We start from the raw sequence: 23,515 nt of genomic DNA, 5'->3' as shown, positions 1-23,515 counted from the left end.
ATTCACGCAGCAAACGGCAGGCACTGAAGCCTTGTGTCTCAGCTCTTTGCAAGCACGCGTGTGTTGGTGCATATGTATGTGAGTATATGTGTATGCATGTATGTATATGTGTATGCAATAAGTAGCATCTTCAGTTTCTTATCCATCCACTCCACATGGGCAGCAGCTCCCGGTATCGTTCCACATCAGCCGGAAGCGGAAATTTGTGCGCTGCGCATGTGATTAATGAAGTTTAAATGATGTGCGTACGCGACGTGACTTTGTCGCTGAAAAGCGTTTTAATGCGTATGGCGCGTGAAGCTACGAAGCTACTCTCAACTATTGGCCCATGCCTGAGCACGCAAACGCAACTGAATAAAAACAACATTGAAATTTGCCACATTCCAGCCACCCACACCCGCTCTACTTGCGCTCTTTCGGCAGAAAAGTTAATTTTGGCGCATAAAATAAATTTTCCAATTTCCATATTATTTTTCCCCATTTTCTTATTATGTCGAGCAGAACGTATTGTAGCTGTCAGTCTGTAATGTAAAGTCCCTGTAGGTATACACTCATACAGGTCCATTCGAGCATCGTTCGTACATACACACGCACGTGTGCGGAAAAGCGTTGAAAATCAACTCGCAGTAATTTTCAGCAGTTGCTGGTGCCGGGGAGGAATAAGTCGTTTTTCAGGCTGAACTCTCGTAAATATAAAATACTCGTATGCCTTTATGGAGGGTGGAGGAAATTACTGTGGATATGTGACAGCGAAATTCATTAATATTTGATCACTTGATTTGATAATTGGATTGAATTTGGCTTTTTAATTATGTGAGCCTAAGTTTAATTTTTAGTAGCTGAAAAAATTATTATGCCTTGAAAGTCATGCCCTTGCTAGTTTTTTTTAAGGGTTAAGGGTAGTCAGAGGCATGAAAAATGATTTTCAGTAATTTGTTTTTGCTAGTCAATCGCTTTATTTTACAAAAATAAAAACATAGCATTAATACATCGAGTTTCGACTGACTTAAGCAAAATTTCAAAAAACAAAAAAAAATTTATAATTTTCAAAGATATCGCCGTTTATGTGGAGCCCGTTTCTCCAGAAGTCCCTTGCGGTGATCATCTCAAGTCTTGGAGATTCATCTAAAATCAATAGGACAAGAGAAATTTGTTTTATTAATAGATAATCTTGTGCCTGATCGAAGCTTTTTGGCCTCAAGAAATATTTTTCAGATTTTCGAGAAAAAACCGAGAATGAATTGTTTAAAAAATCGAAATTTTTGAAAAAAAAATACTGATCGAAGTACAAGATTTTTATGTCTTTGAAAAGCAGTATAAATTAATTTATTGAAATCTACCAAGCGGTGTTTAAGTTACAGTGATCACCAGTTCACAAAACATAGTTTTGAGAAAAACGCATTTAAAGTTTTCTTATCGATTTATGTAAAGTTATACCAATTATTTAATTATTTACACTAAAATGAAAATTGAAATTTGAAAAGTTCGAGCCAAGAAGCATCAGGAGATTTGGTGGCTCCTAAAACACTCAGGCTAACCAGCCCATTGAAAGGGTGGTTAAGTTTCAAGGGCCGGTGTTGATTTTGAATAAAATACAATTTTTTTAGGCAATTGTTATCATTTCTCTTTATTATGATAATATTGGCACACCTCCATCCGATGGTCAAAATTTTCGACGACGCTGAGGCATAATTGAGGTTCTATGCCGTTAATGTGCCAAATTATCTCATCCATTAGCTCTTGAATTGTTGCTGGCTTATCGACATGCACCTTTTCTTTCAAATAACCCCAAAGAAAGAAGACCAACGGTGTCGTTGACGTTTAGGTGTGGTTCACATTCAACATGGGCCCTAGAAATTTAACCATCCTTTAATAGTTCTGTCAGCTGTCATAGCAGCTTCCAAAATATCGATTTGCTGTTGCTTACGTAGCATTCCACTTTCATTTGCAGCTGCTGCTCGCTACTTGCTCTCGAACGCTCCGGAGCGCCCGAGCGCGCTTTGTTAATTGTTGAATAACTCGGAAAGTATTTGTCGGATTCACTTAAAATTTTCATATAATATTTTTAAGATACTATACTTTAAAATAATGCAAAAAACAAAAATTCAATTTTTTGAAAATTCTGACCCTTCCTCATCCCTTAAATACTTAACTTGGTCTTTTAAATAATAATTGAAACTACTTTGTTTTATTTTAATATTTAATTTCATTCTTCTTTATTTTCTTTTTTGCTTTCACTTTTCGTTTAATATTTTACTTTTTATTGCAAATATTTAATTTTTTGTTTTAATTTTTATGCTTAAATTAACATTTGTTTTGCTTTTCAATTCAATAAAATGTGCGAATGTTCTCAGTTGTTTAATTTCAGTATTTGTCTTTCTGTTTTTTTTTGCAATTTTATTTACTCCTTTAATTCGTTTCTTTAATTTGCTGTGAATTCATAAGTTTTTATGCAGTTTGAAATATTAGAATTTTTTTAATATTTTTTTTAACTTTCAGTTTTGCTTGATAATGTATACTTTTTATATTAATTAGTCTATGTGTTTAGTGTCCTCTCTATTTTTTTGTTCTTCTTTTTGGTTTTATTTTCATTATTATTTGTTTAGTTTAGTGTAATTTCCATTTAGTATATTACAATAATTAGCTATGCTAATGGAATTATATTTGTTTTTACCTCTAACGTACCCAATATTTTTGGGCTTGCAGAATTTTTTATGTAAGTTTTATTGAAACAAAAAAAAAAATTATTGACTGCTAGAAAAAGAAAAGCTAAAAAAATTTAACAAAAAGCGCGCTACTTAACATTGAAAAAAGGAGAGAAAGTTAAATAAACTCGAAATTAAATTATGGCCACCTTGTCGAAAAACAGAAACACAAAGCTATTTGTAATAAGGATAACCTCTCAATGACTGCATTGAGACCGAGGCCCGATTATTAATCCGCAGCCGCGAAACTCTACTTTTTCGGCAAGCTCTTTTTAAGCAACTCTTTGGTTATTTTCTCTCATTCGTTTATGCTCACGGATAATACTACAACTCATTCTCATAATAAACTCACCGCCATTCTTGGTCGCTGTCAAACTACCTCTCAAATGCTATTATCTTTTGAGGCGAAAGTTTCTTTTCCTTTAAATCATAGAGAGAGTGAGAGAGTGTAAACTACCTGGCGAAGACCAATCATATTTAACTTCTCTCTCTATTTCAGCCCAGAAATGGCATTAGTGGAAACGTATAAGCTGATATTCAAGTTGTAGAGGCTGCAGACTTCATAATATTTGATTTTTTTCATTAGATGTGTGAGTGAGTTCTTATAAAGATTGGTTCCAGTTGAAGTAGTGTGGAGAGAAGAGCGCACAGCCGATCTTCGATGTACGAAGTGGATACTTTCTACATATCAATGCCAATCTGTCTACATATCTATGTAAGATAAAGTGGTGTAAAGATCTTTATGCAGCCTCTGGTGCTCAGTCTGGCTTCGATATAAGATAAAGAATTATTTGGTACGCATAAACAGTATTTTGCTGCCTAACCGAGTATTTAACAGATTTAATTCTGATAAAGTGAAACGAAAACAAACGAAGCCTTTGTTAATTATCATCAAAGTTTTTTTGTTAAACGTTTGATGAGTAGCATAATTTCTTAGTTCTATTCATATAACTGGTGCTTTTTTAACTGCCTGAGAACTATCGATATCGATAACTAGTATGGTTTGATCGCTGAGAATGGGAAGCTGTGTTCACATTTCTGTTCAGTAAAGTTTGGCAAGTTATCATGAATCGTTTAACACCAGAACTACGCTTCCAAATTGAGAAATTTTACTTTGAAAAAAAATAAAAATAAAAAAAAATCTGTTTGTGAAGTTCAAAGAACGAAATGTTGCAGAAGATGCCGAAATGTCTATTCGTTGTGATTTCAACTAGTTAGCCTTTGTCCTTCATTTTTATTTTTTATTCAGATTTATTAGAAGAAGTAGTTAAAAATTGACGAGGTAACTCGTAGCCTCGGTGGAAATATTTGTATGCCGGATATCAAATTCAAAAAATAAATCCCATGAAATTATCTACCAAATAATAATAAAAAAATTCTTTCGAACTATATTTCTCTTTTATTTTAACACTTTAAGTGCTCAAGATTTGAAAAACCACCTAAACGGTTAGTTATATTTCCTAAGGGTTAGGCGGCGGTAAAAATATCAACATTTTGGAAATTTTTTAATCAATCACACAAATTAAAATTCATTTACTGCATGTAGATGCTAGAACTGTGAGAAATTATTATACTTTTTGTTTAAAACTAACGAGAAAGAAAATGGCAGTTGCACAGATTTTCATGGGCGAAACGTAGCTTTGAAGGACGCTTGGCTGGCCCAACTGCACCCGCAATCTATAATTTTACATGTGGAATAGCTTTAGAAACACAAAAGAAGTTTTTGATAATTTGAGTTGTGAAAAAAACAAGCGCATTTAAAAAAATTTTCAAAATTTTCATACAAAACACAAAAAAAATAGAGGTTACAAGGTATAGAGGTATACGAAGAGGTTAAAAATTGTTAAAAAAGATTAAAAAAAAAACAATATATGATATATAAATAAACAAAATGTAAACAAAAACCTCCAAATCGACCAAAATGATTTAAGGCATGTTGTACTAAAAGGCCTAGTCTTTCCATGCACAGTTGTGCACAAGATAATAGCAGCACGACCAATTATCAAATTTTTAACTGTTTGGTTGTTGAAATGAAACTTTTTAAGCGTCGATGTCCGAGCGAGAATGGAGAGTAAAATTTCAAGGCCATGCAACGTTTTGGGCATTTTCGTTCCGCGAGAGAGAAAAAAGATGTAACGTAGAGGAAAAGAAGAGAGAGACCTATACCTTATATATATCTTAGATACATTTTAGGCTATTTTCCGGAGTTTTTCCTTGTGGTTGCTAATTTCTAGTGGGAAATAACACTGCTTACCTTTTGGCGCTTGTTTGTTGGTGCAAACTTGTAGGAAATATAATTTGGTGCCTACTTTTTGGCGTTATATTTCCTTGGTGGGGCGTTTTTTGTTTTTTGGTCCGAATTTTTTAGGCGGTTTTTTTTTTGGTGCCTACTTTTTGGCGTTGGTTTGTTGGTGCAAACTTGTAGGAAATATATTTTTGGTGCCTACTTTTTGGCGTCGTGTTTCCTTGGTGCCCACTCTTTGGGGCGTTTTTTGGTCCCAATTTTTGTGGCGTTTTTTTTTTTCGGTGGCAACTTTTTGGCGTTTATTTCCGTTTCCTGGCCAGTGCTTGTGCGTACTATAAAGTGCTGTCCATTCCGGCGTCGTATCTATTGGTATTGCCGTGCGGTAATTTGTGCCGCTGCTGTGGTCCTGGAATCGCTGCGTTTGGGCGGGTGATCAACGCTCGGAGTAGTGCGCGTTGTTGCCACGGTTGACTCTTCTCCGTTTTTTGTAAATTTTGTCTATTTCTATTCTCTGCAAATGTTGTGAATTTATTTAGATATATATTCTTTCTCGCTCCCTCTCTCTCTCTCTCTCTCTCTCTTTTTCTCTCTTTCTCTCTCGGGTCTTTCCCCTTTTCTTTGTCTGCCTTGAAATCTTGACTTCTGTTATGTGTAGGTACTACGCTGCCTGCACTTTTTCACTTTCTTTTATATTTTTATAAAAGCGTAGTGCATTCTGCCACAAAAACAGCATAACTCAAAATTCCCAGCTTTGAAAAAAATTCCTAAAAATTTTCCAAAAAAAAATTCATTAAAATTTTCCACCTTTTAATCAGAATCTGTTGAAAATTGCAAGGTATGCGGTTCTATAGCCCACGTAAGTGACCTCTTGTTCTCTGGTTCTTGTTCTTGGTCTCTTTTACTTTATTACTTGTAGGCCTCATATTTAAATACATATTCACACATAAATTTGAACTCGGCACAGACTTGTTCGAATGGCTGGCTTTAAAAAATAGAAAAAAGGCGTTTAAAGTCATCGCTCCGTTCGCATCGGCCTGTAATCCTTGGCCACGCCAAAGTACGAATAGAAGTAGCAGCTCAGACTATTTTACGGTGGCTTTACCCCTACAGTGAAAATAAAAAAAATAAAAAACTCTGGGACATGATAAAAAAAAAAAAATCGCAAATGTTGTTGAACACTAAATAAAGAAGTTAAAAATTTTAATTTGGTGCATTCTTTAAAAATCTACTTTTGTACTAATGGGCATTAAAAATATAAAATATTAAAAAGAGAAAAAAAGGAAATAAAGAGCTTTTTCTGAAAAAATTGGCATTGAGAAATATAAAATATTATGAAAAATTGAGAGCAAGTCTTTTCAGAAAAAATTGCACTAAAAATTATAAAATAATAAAAATATAAAAGTAGAGCTAGGTTAAAAAACAAAACATTGAAAGGTGTAAAATATTGAACAACAAACAAACAAACAAAAAAAAACAGTATGATGTCTTGTCTGAAACAAACTGTTATTAAAAAGTATAAACGTTTCTGAAAAAATTACAATATAAAATATTAAACAAAAAAATGGTGTGTCTTTTCCAAAACAAAAATTCGCATTAATTGTATACAATTAAAAAATCGATAGAACTAAAAAAAAATTGGTAGTAAAAATTATAAATAAAAGAAAGGAAAACAGCGTCTTTTCTCAAAAAACCAAAAAAAAAACAAATATTTTGAACTGATTGACATTGAAAATTTATAAAATTTTAAAAAACAAATAAAGGGTGGTTAAATTTCAAGGGCCGATGTTAAATGGGAACCACACCTAAGCATTAAGCTTTTTTGTGCATTTTATTTGACATTTTTCAATTTCAGACTAACTCAATTTGAATCATGGAAAGGTACATAATCGAGCAACGCGATAAAGTTATTCAGGCTTATTATGAAAACGGGCGTTCAAGTCTAAGTGCATATCGCGCACTTTCGAAGAAAATCATCTTCAGTGATGAGGCACATTTTCACCTCAGTGGATTCATCAATAAGCAGAATTGCCGCATTTGGGCGAATGATAATCCAAGAGTGATTGCCGAAAAACCAATACATATACAAAGAGTGACTGTTCGGTGCGGTTTATGGGCCGGTGGCGTTATTGGACCGTTTTTTTTTCCAAAATGAGGCCGGTCAGGCAGTTACTGTGAATACATAGTGTTCGCTATCGTCAGATGATAACGAACTTTTTATGGCCCGAATTGGAAGATATGGATGTGGACGATATGTGGTTTCAACAGGACGGTGCCACTTGTCACACAGCTAACGAAAAAGTGACTCTTTTGTGCGAAAAATTTGATGGCCGGATAATCTCACGTTGCGGCGATATCAATTGGCTGCCAATATCATGTGATTTGACACCGTTGGACTTCTTTCTTTGGGGTTAATTGAAAGAAAAGGTGTACGTCGTTAAGCCAGCAACAATTCAAGAGCTAAAGGATGAGATAATTCGGCACATTAACGGCGTAGAACCTCAATTATGCCTCAGCGTCATCGAAAATTTGGACCATCGGATGGAGGTGTGCCGCCGAGGCCGCGGCTACCATTTGGCCAATATTTTGTGCCATACGTAATTGAGCTATACCAATATTATCATAATAAGGACAAATGATAATAATTTCCTAAAAAAGTTTTAATTTATTGAAAATCAACACCGGCCCTTGAAACTTAAGCACCCTTTAGTATCAACAGCGACATCTCTTTCACGAGGGCGCACAGTGCGGCCGATTCTCAAAAAGCTGGCCAAAAGTCGAAAAAAAAAGTTTGTAGATAGAGTTTTTTTTGTCTTTGGGTTGGCTACAGTAATGCCTTGAGTAGTGAAAACCGTTCATAGCAACGTCCTGTACCCTAAGTATCCTCTGTATTTTCAGTCGCAACGTGGCCTTCGTTTGAGCATCGTATTACTGTCGATGAATAGTGAAAGTTGTACACATTTGAAAGATTTTGTAATGGAGTAAATTGAACAAAAGCAAATGGAATCAACTTCGGAAGGTTAGTAAAATACGAGAAATCTTTAGTACATATCAATACCTCGACACAAAATTTTTAGCTGCAGCAATACGTAGATACATTTTTTGCAATTTTTTTTATAAAATGTGAGTTTTCAAACTGTATAGTAATACAACGCCGTCATATGCTGCTTTGAAACCTATTAAAGGTTACTGAATAAAACAAGATTCAGCTGCTACCACTTGCTACCTTGCGACCCCGAAAACATATAAATTTACATGCATCTTGATTATGTTCTAGAATATACACTATTTCACGTGAGGTGGTGGCCAATAGGGGTGGAAGGGGGTGGATTTTCAAAATTTTAAGATCAAATTCGTAATCAGCGACCCGGACAACCCCCGAGTAAGAAATTTTGAATCAATTACTTAATTTTTTGAGTTTTGGCCAGCTTTTCGGGAATCGGCCGCACTGTGGGGCGGAAGCTTGTTCCCATAGCCAATATTAAAAAAAAGTGAGAGGGAAGTCTTTTCTCAAAAAAATTGTAGCTAAAATTATAAAGCACTAAAAAAAAAATAAGTTAAGGGGTTTTGTATTACTTAACAATTGTAAAATATATAAAAAATAAAAAAAAAAAGATGGCACCTTTCTCAAAAAATAAAAAACTTCTAAAAAAAACTTACCACCAATCGGCATTAAAAATATGTAAAATACCAGAGACAAAATTAGGTTTCAAAATGAAATTAAGTGCATGAGAAATTCAGTAAGCATACTTGGTATGAAAAAATGCACACTAATTTTTTAATTATATATTTTTTGTTGTTGTTCATATTTAATATATGCATTTGCATTTTAGTTTACTTTTACATTTGCCTATATTCACAATTGAATTCAACATTTAACTACGCTAATTAAAATTTTTTAACCACACAAATCATTCATTTATCGATTAGTCTAATTTTACGCTTAATTTAACTACCAACTAATTGTCCTAAATAATGTTTTTTGCCTCAACTAATTTTTGCTCATTTCATAAGTTTGTATGTAAATAGCCTAGATTTCCTATTAATGTATGCTTGTATTTACATCATTGTAGTACCCGTGAAGTCGCGTGTATCGTTTGGTTAAAAATTACATTTTCTCCCTCCCACTTCCTCCTTTCCAACATATTTGTGTGTGTATGCTCCTACTCTAAATTATATTTATTAGATTGGCTTAAAGTACATGTTCGCCTGCATTTGCTTCCTCAAATTTTTCCATGTCACTGATTTTTGCCTTTGTTCGGCATTCATGCTGATTTTCATTTACGAATTCATGAACTTTTCGTGTTTGCAGTTACTTGCGCGCTTTAACTGAGTATTTACTTTGTATTTAAGACATTACTAACTGGGTTAAATTCCTTAAGTTTAAATTTTTCTCCCTCCGCCTGCTTACAAATGCTTGTGTGTGTGTATGTACATGCTTTTCTTTTTTGTTGCTCTTGTATTTGTAATTTCTCAAAGTCTTTTATTTCATAGGAATTTTAATTTATCATAATTCGCTTGTTTTCTTATTGCTGTTGTTGTTTTTGTTTTTTTTTTTTTTGTTTTTTGTTTTGCTCATCAGTTTAATTTGGTTTGTGAGTTTTGAATTTAAATGCTGAAATTCGCGAGTCAGTGAATTATTTATATACATATTTAGGTGTGAAGTTTTTTTGTGGTATAAAAGTCGCATTTTTCGTGCTCTATGAATATTTCAATGTAATTTACATATTAAAATATTTTTCTGGAATTTTCCTTGCATGTTTTCGACATTGATTTTAATTTACATGCGCTTCTTTGGCATAGATTTTAGCTAACTGAGTGTTTTGTAAATTTAAGATAACTTGGATTTGGTACTTTTAAAGTGAGATACCTATGAAATGAGACTTTTTTTCAACGTTTATTAACAAAACATAGTTACAAATTCAATCTTCAAAATAATAGCGCTAGACATTTTTCCCATCTGTCAGGCAATTTGTGGATGCCGCGCCAAAAAAATTGGCCGTCTTTGGCCGCAAACCAATCATCGAGCCAATTTTGGCTTCTTCGTGAGAATTGAAGCGCTGCTCGGAAAGTGCGTGGCCCATCGATGAAAACAAATCATAATCGGAAGGCGCCAAGTCTGGTGAGTAAGCCGCATGCACCAGCGGTTCCCAATCTAACGTCTCCACCAATTCCCGGGTCGCTTTTGTTCGATGTGGCGGTGCATTGTCACATTGTCAGTCAGTGCGGCACTCATCTTCCGACCTTTAAAATCGTGCCCATGTCTTTCAAAAATTGGGAAATGGTTTTTCGAGTCACTCCCAACTGCTCTGCCATCATTTCTTGCGTTTGACCATCATCTTCATCCAACAATGCTTGCAATTCAGCGTCCTCAAACTTTTTCGGTGGCCGGCCACGGTCCTCGTTCTCCACGCTAAAATCACCACTTCGGAATTTTCAAACCACCTGAAGCACTGTGCTCTACTTAGAGCATGCCCACCATAAGCTTCTATAAGCATTTGATGAGCTTGAGAAGCGTTTTTCTTCAATTGATAACAGAAAATCAACGATGTCCGCAAATCGTAGTTTGAAGGCACGAAATTCGACATTTTTAAGAGCGACAAAAATGCATTGTTGTATGAAACGTGTACTGAATATTGTTGACAGAAGACAGACGAAAAAAAACAAGATATTTGGGAAGGTTTAAAAATACTCCTAGCGACATCTATGGACTAATAGCTGAAGTCTCATTTCATAGGTATCTACCGTTTTAATTGAATATTGAAATTTTATCTGGGGCAGATTCAAATTAGTCAACTCCTGTAAGGAAGAGATCAAATCTCTCAAGTGTGCAGGTAACATTTCCCTGATCTGGATTCCAGAACATAGGAACATAGAGGCAAATGAAAATGCTGATGAGCTTGCCACAAATACGAATACTGAATTGATCCAGGGACGTCCTATCCGGCCTAGAGCATCCTCCTGACTTTTGTTATAAGGGAATTTCACAACTTATTTCTCAGAAAAGCGCAGAAAAGATGGAGCTCCATTTCTTCATGTGCTACTTCAAAAACCCTTTGGCCACATCGCAATAGACGCAGCACACAGAAAGTTCTGGGGACTACGCGCTATTCAATTTCCAAACTCGTAGCTGTGTTTACCTTCCATTGGACGACGGGAACACACGCAGAAAAGCTATGTTTACAATTTAGTCCCCATTGCAGAAGCTGAAGCTCAGAAGCTCAGAGAAGGAGACTGTTGATAATTTTCTCTGTATATGTACGGGTTTGACAGCTAGGCGATCAAGGTCACTAGGTGTTCCATTCTTCGACAGCATGATGCCAACTTTAGTCCCATCAATATTCTTCATTACATCAAAATCTCTTGCTGGCTGTAGTTATCTGTCCATTTGAGGTCTCATAATGGTATCAAAATGACGCTTTGGTGCTACTTGCGGAAAGCCAGTCTAGTACTTCAACTATTTTACCTACCTACGTAAAAAATAGAAGGAAAGTAGTCAAAACTTGTTAAAATTTCGCGATACTATTATTTTGTTTTCTTGTGCAAGCCTCTGATGCGGTTTTCTGCAGCGGCTTCTTCAGCGTTTTAGGCCAAGAAGGCTTGTATGTACATCAGAGACTTGAACAATACATTAAAAAAGGTAGCCCAAATCAGAAGTTCCTCCTCTCTGGAAAAAAGAAATGCTAACACCAGGAGAGCAACAGCTAGATGTTTAGACCCAATACTAGGGAAATGTTTTCTACTAAGGATATGTTTTCTCAACCACCCGGTAGAAATGTGGGAAAGAAAAAAATATGTCAGTGCACAGCACATAAGGACAGAGCTGACATACATTCCAATGAATAGCTCAAGCATTTGCGAAGTTGTTACAGCGCTAAAGTCTCTTAAAAATAACAAGGCTCCTCGGTACGACAACATCTCTCCTGAATTGTTGAAAGCAGATCCTGCTCGTGCTGATCAGCTTAATATCCTATGATCAAAAAGTACCGGGAAGGTGATGTTGACTATTTTCTGCGATTGCTAAGGCGTAGTGCACCATGAGTATCTTCCATCGGGCCAGACAGTCGATAAAGAATATTATTTATCCGTTTTGAAGCCATTTATCTAAGTTGAAGTTACCACTTCGTGGAAGTAGATTTCAGTCGATAGATGAGATCAAAGAGAATGCGACGAAGAAGCTGAAGTCTATCCCTTCGTCGGCCTTCCAGAGGTGCATGGAGGACTGTGTAAAACGTTGGCACAAGTGTGTTGAAGGAGATCAAATAAATTTGAAGGAGATCAAATAAATTTGCCCTAAATTTAACTCTTTTTAGTTTTACTTAAACATTCCTGTTACTTTCTGATCATAGGGTACATCCATTGATTCTGAAATTCTCTACTGAACTGTAGGTGGGTCATGAAAATCCCTATCAAAGGCAAACTGACGGACTGTAAGAACTGGAGGGGCATTACCTTGCTCAGTAAGATTAACAAAATAATCGTACAAATCATAAACCAAAGACTTTCAGCGGTGCTGCAACCAGAACTCAGACAGGAGCAGGCGGGCTTCAGATCGAACCGTTCATGCATCGACCACATCAGTAGTCTCCGAGTTATCGTTGAACAGCCAGTTGAGTGGAGGACCCCGCTTTATCTCGCCTTTATAGACTTAAAAAAAACATTCGATACTTTACAGCTTGACACTACTCATAACGCCCTCGAGTGCAGAGGGGTACCATCGAAATTGATTCAACTCATCGAGGGACCTTATACGGACGAAAGCTGTCGTATAATGCATGAAAAACTCCTAGGTGGCAATATCAAAATATTAGCAGGTGTACGAAAGGATGTGTCCTCCATACATCCAGCGCAAAAAGGACTCGAGGTGATTCCAAGTCTCACAGCATGCATTACTCGCGCATTGTGTCCTGTGAGAGAACCCATGAGGTTAGAGAGCTGATATTTTGTCAGCCTCAGAATCTCGCCCGAGCGCCTCCGGTCCACACGTGGCCAGAAGGATTTCGCGACCTTACACGTTTGTGTACTTGCCCAGCGCTCGCTGAGTTGGTGCGATGCCCATCTTTCCAGGAGCAGACCGCAGGTAGTCAGGGGGATCCCAATTCTCACCCTTCTCGGGGAAATCACCTCGCATGTCCCTTGTCTGGCCAGCTCATCCGCCTCACAGTTTCCAGCAATGTCGCTGTGACCAGGAACCTAGATCAGGCTGATGATAAAGAATTCGAAAACATTTGAATTTATGAAAAAAGTTTATGGCGATGAATGCCTATCTCGTGCCAGAGTTCACGAGTCGTTTACACGTTTCAGAGATGGTTGTGAGGACATAAATGTGAAAAAGAGGCCCGTATGGCAGACCAAAATCAGTAATCACCAAAAACTCCATTGAAATAATAGTAAATTTATCAAAACTGAATCGAAGCCATCGTTGAAATTCATGGAATTGGAGTTGCATATCTCCAAAACATCGACTTATCGCGTTTCAACTGATCATTTGAGCTTACGAGAGGTCTGTGCACGTTTCATTCTGCACAAGTTAACTGAGGACCTGAGGACCAAAAATTGCTCAGAACTCAACATTCGAAAGACCTCATTAAAGAAGCGAGAAAAGACGAGAACTTTCTTTACAACAGTGGAACTGGTGTTGAAACGTGGTGTTTCCAAGATTAACCTGAAACTAAGCGTTAAAGTGCCGAAAGGAAGACCCCAGACGAGCCACCACCCAACAAATCGCGTTTGGAGAAGTCAAAAATCAAGTCGATGCTCATTTGTTTTTCGATTCCAAGGGAATTGTCCACAAGAAATTCGTGCCCATGGGCCAAACCGTCAATGCAATTTTCTATCTTGGCGTTTTGAAGCGTTTGTTGCATCGCATTCCGTGAATTCCCCCTGAATACCGCGAAGGAGGAAGCTGGCGCATATTGCATGAAAATGCACCATCTCATTGATCCACTCTTGTGATAAATTTTTTGACTAGAAATCGCATTTTAACCATCAATCACTTACCGTATTCCCCTGATATGGCTCCCTGTGACTTCTAATATACCTATTCGAAAAATTGCATTTGGCCATGAAAGGAAAACGTTTTTCGTACGTAGAGGTCATCCGAAAGGCTTGCACCGACATCGTGAAGGCCATTCCGGTTAGAGACCTGAAACACTCTTTCGAAAAGCATTTACATCGCGCAAAACAGTGTGTAGAGAGAGACCAGAGGGACTATCTTGAACAAAGAAACTCAAAGGTATCAGAAAAAAGCTCCTGTCGTTTCAGTTTTAGCTCAGTCTTGCTTATTTTGGACTTCACCTTGTATTTTTTCAGAATTTTGGTTAACGAAAAGTACCAATGTACAAAGTATCTGCGTGTGTAATAAAATATGAAGCAATAAATGCAATATTTAAATTTTCTAAAATGAAAAACTCTTAAAAACATATTTGTTGCACATTTTTTAAGCCTCGAAAAGAAAAATTAAGCATTTCGCCTTAAATGTATTACTTATTTCTCGCCTTCCCCTTGCCTTAGCCTAAGTAGTTTTCATTGTCTTACATTTGTTTAGAACATTAATTTATGGCATATTTTATTTTTTTTTTTCTTTTTTCTTAGCTTTTTTTCTTTTGCAAATTTTTCGGCTTTTGGTGGTAGAAAGTTGGTTTTGCGTACGAAAACGCGCGATTTTTCTTTTTCTTTTTTTTTCTAACAGACCTAAAGACAAAATTTTAGTTAAGTACACTAATAGTTAGATACATTTTTTCTAATGCCTACTTTAGATAGCTTGGCTGGCGAGGTGCTGCTTGCGCACCTCCGTTAAAACTATTTGCCTAACAACACTAACAATTACGTAATTGCTTACAACGATTTCGTTAATTTCATTTCACTTTTAGCTATTCAAATATTTACATAAACAAATTCACCTTTTTAACTCACACTTAATTTTCTGCTTTCATCTAAAAATTAATAATATTTAGTAATCACTCACTTAGCTACAGATTTACTCTCGCACGTTTATGCATTTACAATACAAACATTTAATATTAATTTATTTAACTAATTTGAGTAGTTTTACATTTTTGTTTATCTTCTTTCATTGGCCTATACTCGTTCATTTAGTAGGATAAGTTTCGTGTTTATGTAGGCAAATACTTAAAATTACATACATACATACATACATCAATAACTATTACATACAACTGCTATGACTACTCTCATACTTACTAATACATTTACATTTACAGTTTACTAATTGCAAGTAGAATTTGTACAATAACGTAGTTATATGACTTTGGTTTTGTTTTTGTTTTTTTTTTCTCTTCTTTTTTTTTCATTTCTAACTCACATTTAACTAATTTACATATATTTTATCTATCACGAAAAGGAAATTGACACGTTTTTTCATGTATGATGATCATGGGTATCTGCAAAGAGTGGAAAGAAAGAGAGAGAAAAAAATGTTATATTAATATATATTATATATACAATTTTTTATAAAATACAATTACGAAGGACATACAAATATCACTTACACTAACAAACATATAAAAATTTAATACAGCGGACAGCCACAAAGCAGTAACAAAAAGTGTGCTTTGACAGTTGAGACACTTTGCTTTTGAGGTGATTACCACAGACAAACACACAGATAGGACGATAAGTGGTTAAGTGTTTCAGCTGGCCGCTATGAGTGTGCAAATAATACACAAATATTATTTTTACCATAAACTATTAGGTGTATAACTACGTTCTCGCTGTGTTTTTGATGAAAATACAACTTTTTTCTGAAAAAATGGTTACAAGTGAATCATTGAAAGTATTGCCCATCGCTGCCTACTACTTTTTCACTTTTACCCATCTTTCTGGTAGATCTCGTATACCGTCGCGGTAAAACTGTTCATCTTTTGAGGCTATCCACGGATCAAGCCATCTTTTGATGTCTTCATATGAATGGAACTGCTGGTCAGCTAGACAATGCGCCATCGATCGGAACAGGTGATAATCGGACGGCGCAATTTCTAGAGAATATGGTGGGTGGGGTAGAATTTCCCATTTCAGTGTTTCCAGGTAGGTTTTAACGGGTTTGGTAACGTGAGGCCGAGCGTTGTCATGCTGTAGAATCACTTTTTCATGCCTCTCCGCGTATTGCGGCCGCTTCTCGCACAGTGCTCGGCTCAATCGCATCAATTGAAGTCGATACCGATCCCCAGTGATGGTTTCCCTTGGTTTTAACAGTTAATAATAAATAGCAGTTCATAATAAATAAATACGGCGGCCGCCGTAGCCGAATGGGTCGGTGCGTGATTACCATTCGGAATTCACAGAGAGATCGTTGGTTCGAATCTCGGTGAAAGCAAAATTAATAAAAACATTTTTCTAATAGCGGTCGCCCCTCGGCAGGCAATGGCAAACCTCCGAGCGTATTTCTGCCATGAAAAAGCTCCTCATAAAAAAATATCTGCTGTTCGGAGTCGGCTTGAAACTGTAGGTCCCTCCATTTGTGGAACAACATCAGGACGCACACCACAAATAGGAGGAGGAGCTCGACCAAACACCCAAAAAGGGTGTACGCGCCAATTATACAGGGTGTTTCAATTGGCGCGGGTTGATTTTGACGTCCTGTGGCAGCCATTTTGTTTTGGTGACATCTGTCAAATCTTTTGTTTATTATTCTGTTGTTTATGCCAAATCATCATGGCAAGTTACACGATTGAACAGCACGTTCAAATGATAAAACTTTATTATCAAAATGATGGGCGCATTGTGCCCATTTTTCGGTAAAAGTGGTGGCCCTTCCAATTTCTTTTGGCCCATATTGAACCATATGGACCTAGATGACATGTGGTTCCAGCAGGTAGACGTGGTGGCCCTTCCAATTTCTTATGGCCCATATTGAACCATATGGACCTAGACGACATGTGGTTCCAGCAGGACGGCGCTACGTGCCACACAGCAAACGCCATTTTATTCCACTTCAACATCTACCCACCCTTATTGAAAAACCCTTTATATATATAATAAATAACACCAACTTGGTCCCACCAAATACATAGCATAACCTTCGCAGCGTGAATATTCGGCCGAGGCGACGACGTAGAAGCATGATCGGGTAGTCCCTATGACTTTATTTTCTTTGGATTGCTGTAGTGAAACCATTTTTCATCACCCGTAACGATGGGATGAAGAAACGCCTTCCTTTTTAGCCGCTGGAACTGCTGTTCAGAGGCGAAAAAACGACGCTCGGAAGTGGATTGGCGGGTAACTCCTAATACTGAAGCAAGCTCTTCCTGCGTATGACACGGATCCTCATTGAGCAATGCCTTCAATTCCACGTCTTCGAAGGTTTTTGGCCTTCCTTCACGCAGACGGTCGTCAGCATTAAAATCGCCGTCTTAGAAGCGACGGAACCAATCACGGCACGTTGTTTCACTTAAAACAGCATCTCCATAAGCTTTATGTAGCTCTCGATGCGCTTCAGCTGCCGGTTTTTTTCGAATGAAAGAGGAAAATCAACACTTCCCGCAAATGACGATTATTCGGCACAAAATCAGACAAAAGTATATGATACCAAAACAAAATCTCTAATGTGTCGAAGCAGTTTGTTTACCATATGTCTAAGCATCTATTGACTTAGTTGAGAACCTAATACATTATTTTATTTGTCAGCTGCCAATGTATGAGTGTCTAATCTTCAATTCGCCACTTCTCTGCTCGGTTAACGAAAAATTTGCTAGCGAATTTGTGCTAAAGATTCGTCGCTAGCGAACAGGCATAGCTCAGGCGAATTGAATACCATAGGTATCGCCTTACCAAAACAGTTACTTTATTTTTCGTGATTTTGACAAATCTGACGTCAGGTCTTTGCCAATACAAAACGAAGGAGAAGAAATTTATTTACATGTTTGTGAAAATTCAGTGAATGACTTGACAAATTCCAATATTTGTGACATTTTAACTAATGAAAACGAATTGCAAAATTATTAATAAATAGAGGGAATCCGAATGCTCTTCTTTTGCGCCATGAAAGAAAGTGTGTGTGTGTGTTATGTTTTTTTGTGTTTGATTCTTATCATTGCTTTCGCCTACTTTTGCTCTTCACAAACAAGTGATTTCCCTTCGCTTTTGATAATTATTCATAGGCTCTTACGACACAGCGAATTTGGAAGGCATAACCATGTACTCTCTCATCCTTGGGTATATCTTATTAATTTCAATGCTGCCAAAACGTTGAAATAAAGACATCCAAAGCACTGACAGCCTTCTGGCAGTGCAGTTTTTGGGAAAACGTGAGGTCTTTCTCCTAGCAAGGTCCTATGGATCTATACGGCTATCACAAGACCGATTATCACCTATGCATAAGCGGTCTGGATGAGTAGACTCTCTCTCGTGGAAGTCATTAGGACCTTATCGAGACTACAACGAACTGTCTACTTCAGGCCCGGCATTAGATGCTTTGCTTAGTCTACCACCACTTGAGGCTTTCATCAAAGGAGTGGCCTAAATTCCATCGGGAGGCTGGAACACAATGGGAACTGGTACGGTCCCTGTCTGTCATTGGACAACAGAGAATGCATGGACTGCGATCCAACAAATCTCTCCATGCCCCTTGACTCCATGCCATCAAGAGTCGTACTTGAAAAGAGATACAATGTGGAGCTGCTAGAGACTCAGTTGTGGTCAAACTCTGAAAACATTTTCGCATTTTCACCAAGCACGGCTCCGGCTCCGGGGTCTACAGCGGGATAAAACTGCAAAATGTCTCTTGGAATGCATGCATGTGTGTCTCAAGTGGAGGTGTATGCTGTTCAAGAAGCGATGAACTTTGTTGTGGAAAACAGATGTAGAGCCAGAGCTATATGTGTCTGCAGCGACAGCCAAGCTGCGCTCATGGCCTTAGGCAGCCCCATAACCACTTCGTTTAGTCGAGTCCTGTAAATCCAGACTGAACTATGTCGGTAGACATAATAGGCTGATGTTACCATGGGTCTCAGGACACATGGGTATCGTGGGCAACGATACCTCTGACTCCTTAGCTAAGATGGGCTCCAAGGCCAACTTTTTTTGCCCTCCCGTTCTGGCACTCTCTTCTGAAGCCACCAAATGGGTTACTTTAACCCACAAGCGAGCTTGATAGGCTGAGAGAGGCTGTAGATGGACAAAACTGATGTTACATTTCATGTAGGACCGACTCTCGCAGATCCTCCTGTCATTAAGCAGAGGAGACTAGTTGGCAGCTAGTTGAACTGATGACGAGCCACTTTCTATGAGCGAAGTACATAAAAAAGGTAGACATCTCAGACAGTGCACTTTGCCCAGCTTGTGGAGAGGAGAATGAGACGGCGGACCACTTTCTGTGCGACTGCCCGGCCTTCGCGCGAATCAGGCTTGAGGTCTTTGGCATTCATGTGTTAAGAAGATACCATCTTGGCTCCTTTGCACCACAAGATCTACTCAGATTTCTTTAGAGGTCTAGTAGATTAAAAAAAAATTAAGAGGGAATCCAAGTGCAGTACTATGGACTTCTGGAGGTTGCTGAGTGCTGTACTTGCTAGCCTGTTTCGACAAAAAAAGAAAGTCTAACGCACTAAAATAGAATTCTCTCTGAATTTAATAATTTCTCATACTTTTTGAATTTATATTTATAACATTAACTTGGCACTGCAATTTCAATTGGAAGAAATACTTTTTGAGTAATAATTTTATTAATTCTGTAAAGAACATTTTTTGGTTTATCGTGTAAATCTGTCCCCATCATTCGACATAAATCACATCGGCGGTATGTGGCGGGGAGCATATTCGGTGCTGTGAGAGTTGTAAGTGTTACTTTTTTAGATTAAAACTATTATATCGGGGGCTTTTTTAGCTGGATGGGAACTATCGGTATCGAAAACTATGATTCGATAGCTGAGAATGGCAAACTGTGTTGTTGTTTCGGTTTAGTAAGGTTTGGCAAGTGATTATGAATCATTTCACGTCAGAACAACGCTTCGAAATTGTGGAAATTTTCTTTGAAATAAAAAAAAAATTTGTTCGCGGAGTTTATAGAGTACTGGCGGCATCACCGGTCCTTCTTGCTTTCGAAATCAGCAAGGAGCTGCCGTTGCGGTGAATGGCGAGTGCCATGCGAGTATCGAGCCATGCTGACTAAATTTTTGTTTCCCAACATTAATCAACAAAATAGCCACGTCGTTTGGTTCTAAGGAGACGCGCTTAACTATCGATTTATTGCAATATTCAAGCAACCATGGACGCCATACGGCCAGGCCTATTCGAAAAAGTAGTAGCCACGGCGAACATCCTATACAAAAATTTAATGCCATGAAATCATCTTTTTTTTCCCATGTTCACTCCTCTCGGGAGCATAAGGCCTCGACTTGACTTGTCTTGCGTTGGTTTCGTTAATCTATTTGATTTCTGATAGGGTAGGTGATTAGCCTGCCGCTAAATGAAATCTTCTATCAGATTATAATACAAAAGTTATTCTAACAATATTTTTGATTTGTACTACGTTTTAAGTTCTCAAGCTCTTAAAAAACACCCGATATAAGCACGGAACTTGTGATACAGTGCAACAGTAATAAAAGTGCATTGATTTGGCTTGAAGAATGTTTTCTCTGATTTTATTTATAATAAAAAGTACTAAAAAGGTACGTATTTTGCCGCTTGCTGTTGTACCAAAAGCAAAAAAAAAAACAATAAGCATTTTTACATATATTCACTACCGGACAACACTTGAAATTGGTTCGACAAAAACTTTGTGCTTTTCACGAATTGTACTATAAATAAAGTTTTCATATATTTTTACCAATTCCGCAGAAAATTGCGAGTATTTCTAGAAAAAAAATGAATATATTTTAAATACTTTTAAGTTATAGTAAAAAAAGTAGTAAAAATAAATATATTGTGAATAAATGTTCTTATGCATGAGGATGGAGCGTAATTTTTTTAGATTTGAATACTGGAATTCAAGAGCGTGAAAAAGGCGTATTTGACTTTTAGGTATATGAAAAAATTAAAAATGAAATTTAATTATAAAATGAATAAAATTTTTATACATCTTCAGTATTCAACTGCCATTGTAAGATCTTGCAAAATTATATAGTGGAATTAAGCATCAAATATTAAAAATTAAAATTGTATAATTTTTTTTTATTTATTTATTTACTTAAGCTAATTTACCGGACTTGGCCCTCATAGATTCAAATAAAAATTACTAAAGTTAAAAACTGCATAGAAACTTAATGTTTAATCTTACTTACAGTCTGTCTAATGGAAGCGTGACCGGCAAAATTTAAACTTAGAGTCCCGTTATACAAAAAATTTTAATGCTGCTAAATAGGCGTATCCTTTTCGCAATACGCGTTGTGCAATTTGTTGGTTTAGTGAGAAATTTTGAAAGCGTATGATGTTTTTAGGCAATGACTTCCCGCATGAAAAACGATTTGAGGCCGTGTTCCTATATACACAGCCTGTAGGTCAATAAATGTATGTCTGCTGGAAAATATTTGAAGTAGTCGAAGACATGCATAAATATATGGGTGCAATGGTACACCGAAGTTAAACATGTTGACGACTTCCTCAGTGGAGGCTCAAAATTAAATACCTCTCCAAAGCAAGATCAGCAGATCATTGCTTTGTTTGCGACATAGCCGAATTTGATGTTCCATGAAAGAACGTAGTAGTAGTATTATTGTAACGTAAAGTAATATTATTATATTTAAACACACGATTTGAAGACGTATACGTGAAGAATACCGCGAACTCCGGAACATATTGCAAAAAAAAAAACTGCTGCCCTCATTATCACACATCGCAAAAGGACTTGCATGGGCTAAGGCAGTTTCAAAATGGAATGGGACAAACGTATTATTCACGGGTGAATCTTTCTTTCGGGCAAATAGTTGCATACGTCGGTCCTGGTATTCTGCTGATAATTGACAATTTTAACGAATTGTTATATATCCAGTTAAGGTTTAGCTTTGGGGCTGCTTCTATGAAAAAATATTCAACCGTTTATTGGTGTTTACCGCCAATTTGAATGCAGTTTTGAGGAATAAAACTTATCAAAAAGTATATTTGCCATCAGCTGCGAAGATATGTGAAAGAACTAGCCTACATTGGATCTTACTAGAGGGCAATGCTCCCAAGTATTGAAGTCTAAGTTGTGTAGAGTGGAAACAGCAAAATGTGATTGATATACTGGATTGGTTGTTGTTGTTGTTGTAGCGGCATACTTATCCCTGTCAGTGCAATGCAGATCCTCGCTCGTCTTTGTCTAGCCCATCTAACGGGGGGCCCAGGAAACTTGCTATTTCGACAGGTTGGGTTCAGAGGGAGAGGGGTATTAGATGAGTGGGTTTGTTGGGGAATGTGAAAAGGTGGTTAGTATCGTGCGAGATGCCTTCACATGCTGGACATATATTGCGTATGTCGGCGTCAATTCTGGACAGGTAGGAGTTTAACCTGCAACAGTGGCCAGAACGTAATTGTGCTAAGGTTATGTGAGTCTCTTTGGGTAGCTGGAGCTCTTAAGCTGTTATGGGTTGTGGTTCGACTCCGATCACGGCATTCGGGGGTCGGTGGCTTAGGAAGGTGGTCTCCCGACGAATGTCGTTTACTGTTTGTCTAAACACTGTCCGGTCCAGTAGTTGTCGATTTGTTTTGCTTTAGACCTCGTCGGCGTGATTGAAGAGTTGTCTACTGACGTGTTGGGAGGCGACTCTGATTCAAGCAGGTGTCTACAAGGGTGAAACCTGCAATAGCACTCTAGCAGAAACTGCCGAGCAGTTTGTTGTTTACTTGTTTTATCCTGAATCTCGTCGGCGTCATTGAAGAGCTGTTTCCTGACGTGCCTGGGAGGCGGCACTTATTCAAGCAGATGCCCACATGGGTGAAACCTGCGATAGCACCCTAGTAGAAACTACTTGCTTAGCAGTTTGTTGTGCTCCTTCATAGGGAGCATCTGTGCCTCATTATGCGGGTGTTGTAGTGAGGACATCTGAAGACAACCCGTCGCTGTCCGAATAGCAGTGTTTTCGCAAGTCTGGAGCTTTATCCAATGAGTGTCGCTATGTAGTTCCAGGCGACCAGATATGCGCACCGTAATATAGAACCGGCCGGTTAACTGCTTTGAATGTCGCTAACAACATTTCTTTGTCTTTGCCCCAAGTACTGCCGGCTAGCGATGTGAGGACCTTGTTGCGGTTTTGGACTTTAGTAGCAATGGCGGTTGTGTGCGCAGGGAAGGAGAGCAAACTGTCAAAGAAGCTCCCAAAATTTTGGGGTTGTTAACAGTCGGTATTGGAGTGTTGTCAACTTTGTCCTTGAGTTGCAGTTTGAGCTCCTGTATTCATGTGGCAAAGAGGGTCGCCGCGGACTTAGTGGGGGAAAGTTGTAGATTCCTCGCATTGAAGGGTGAGAAAGGCAATTGAGGTTGTTGTTTATTTTCGCGCTCAGGCCATCAATGCCATTGCCAGACGCCATTATCGCACAGTCGTCAGCTTAAGAGACCGGGGAAAGGCCTTTTTTTGGATTGGTCTTCATAGTCGCGTGATGTCAGCCCTATTGAAAATGTTTGGGCAATAGTTAA

At 37.6% G+C, this 23,515-nt stretch overlaps 1 protein-coding gene across 1 annotated transcript in view; it reads right to left on the bottom strand.

Annotated features, from left to right (window-relative positions):
* Positions 1 to 11,855: 11,855 nt before the first annotated feature.
* The window catches only part of LOC128863611 (gamma-aminobutyric acid type B receptor subunit 1), a 290,985-nt gene continuing 279,325 nt past the window's right edge, over positions 11,856 to 23,515 (bottom strand). The window contains exon 15 of the mRNA XM_054102849.1: positions 11,856 to 15,350. Within this exon, the coding sequence (XP_053958824.1) occupies positions 15,328 to 15,350 (23 nt within the window). The 3' untranslated portion in view covers positions 11,856 to 15,327. The remainder of the gene's footprint in view (positions 15,351 to 23,515) is intronic.

This window comes from Anastrepha ludens, chromosome 5, assembly GCF_028408465.1.
Source record: "Anastrepha ludens isolate Willacy chromosome 5, idAnaLude1.1, whole genome shotgun sequence".
NCBI lineage: Eukaryota > Metazoa > Arthropoda > Insecta > Diptera > Tephritidae > Anastrepha > Anastrepha ludens.
The sequence above is the reverse complement of the archived record's forward strand: the minus strand, read 5'-3'. Positions and strand labels throughout refer to the sequence as shown.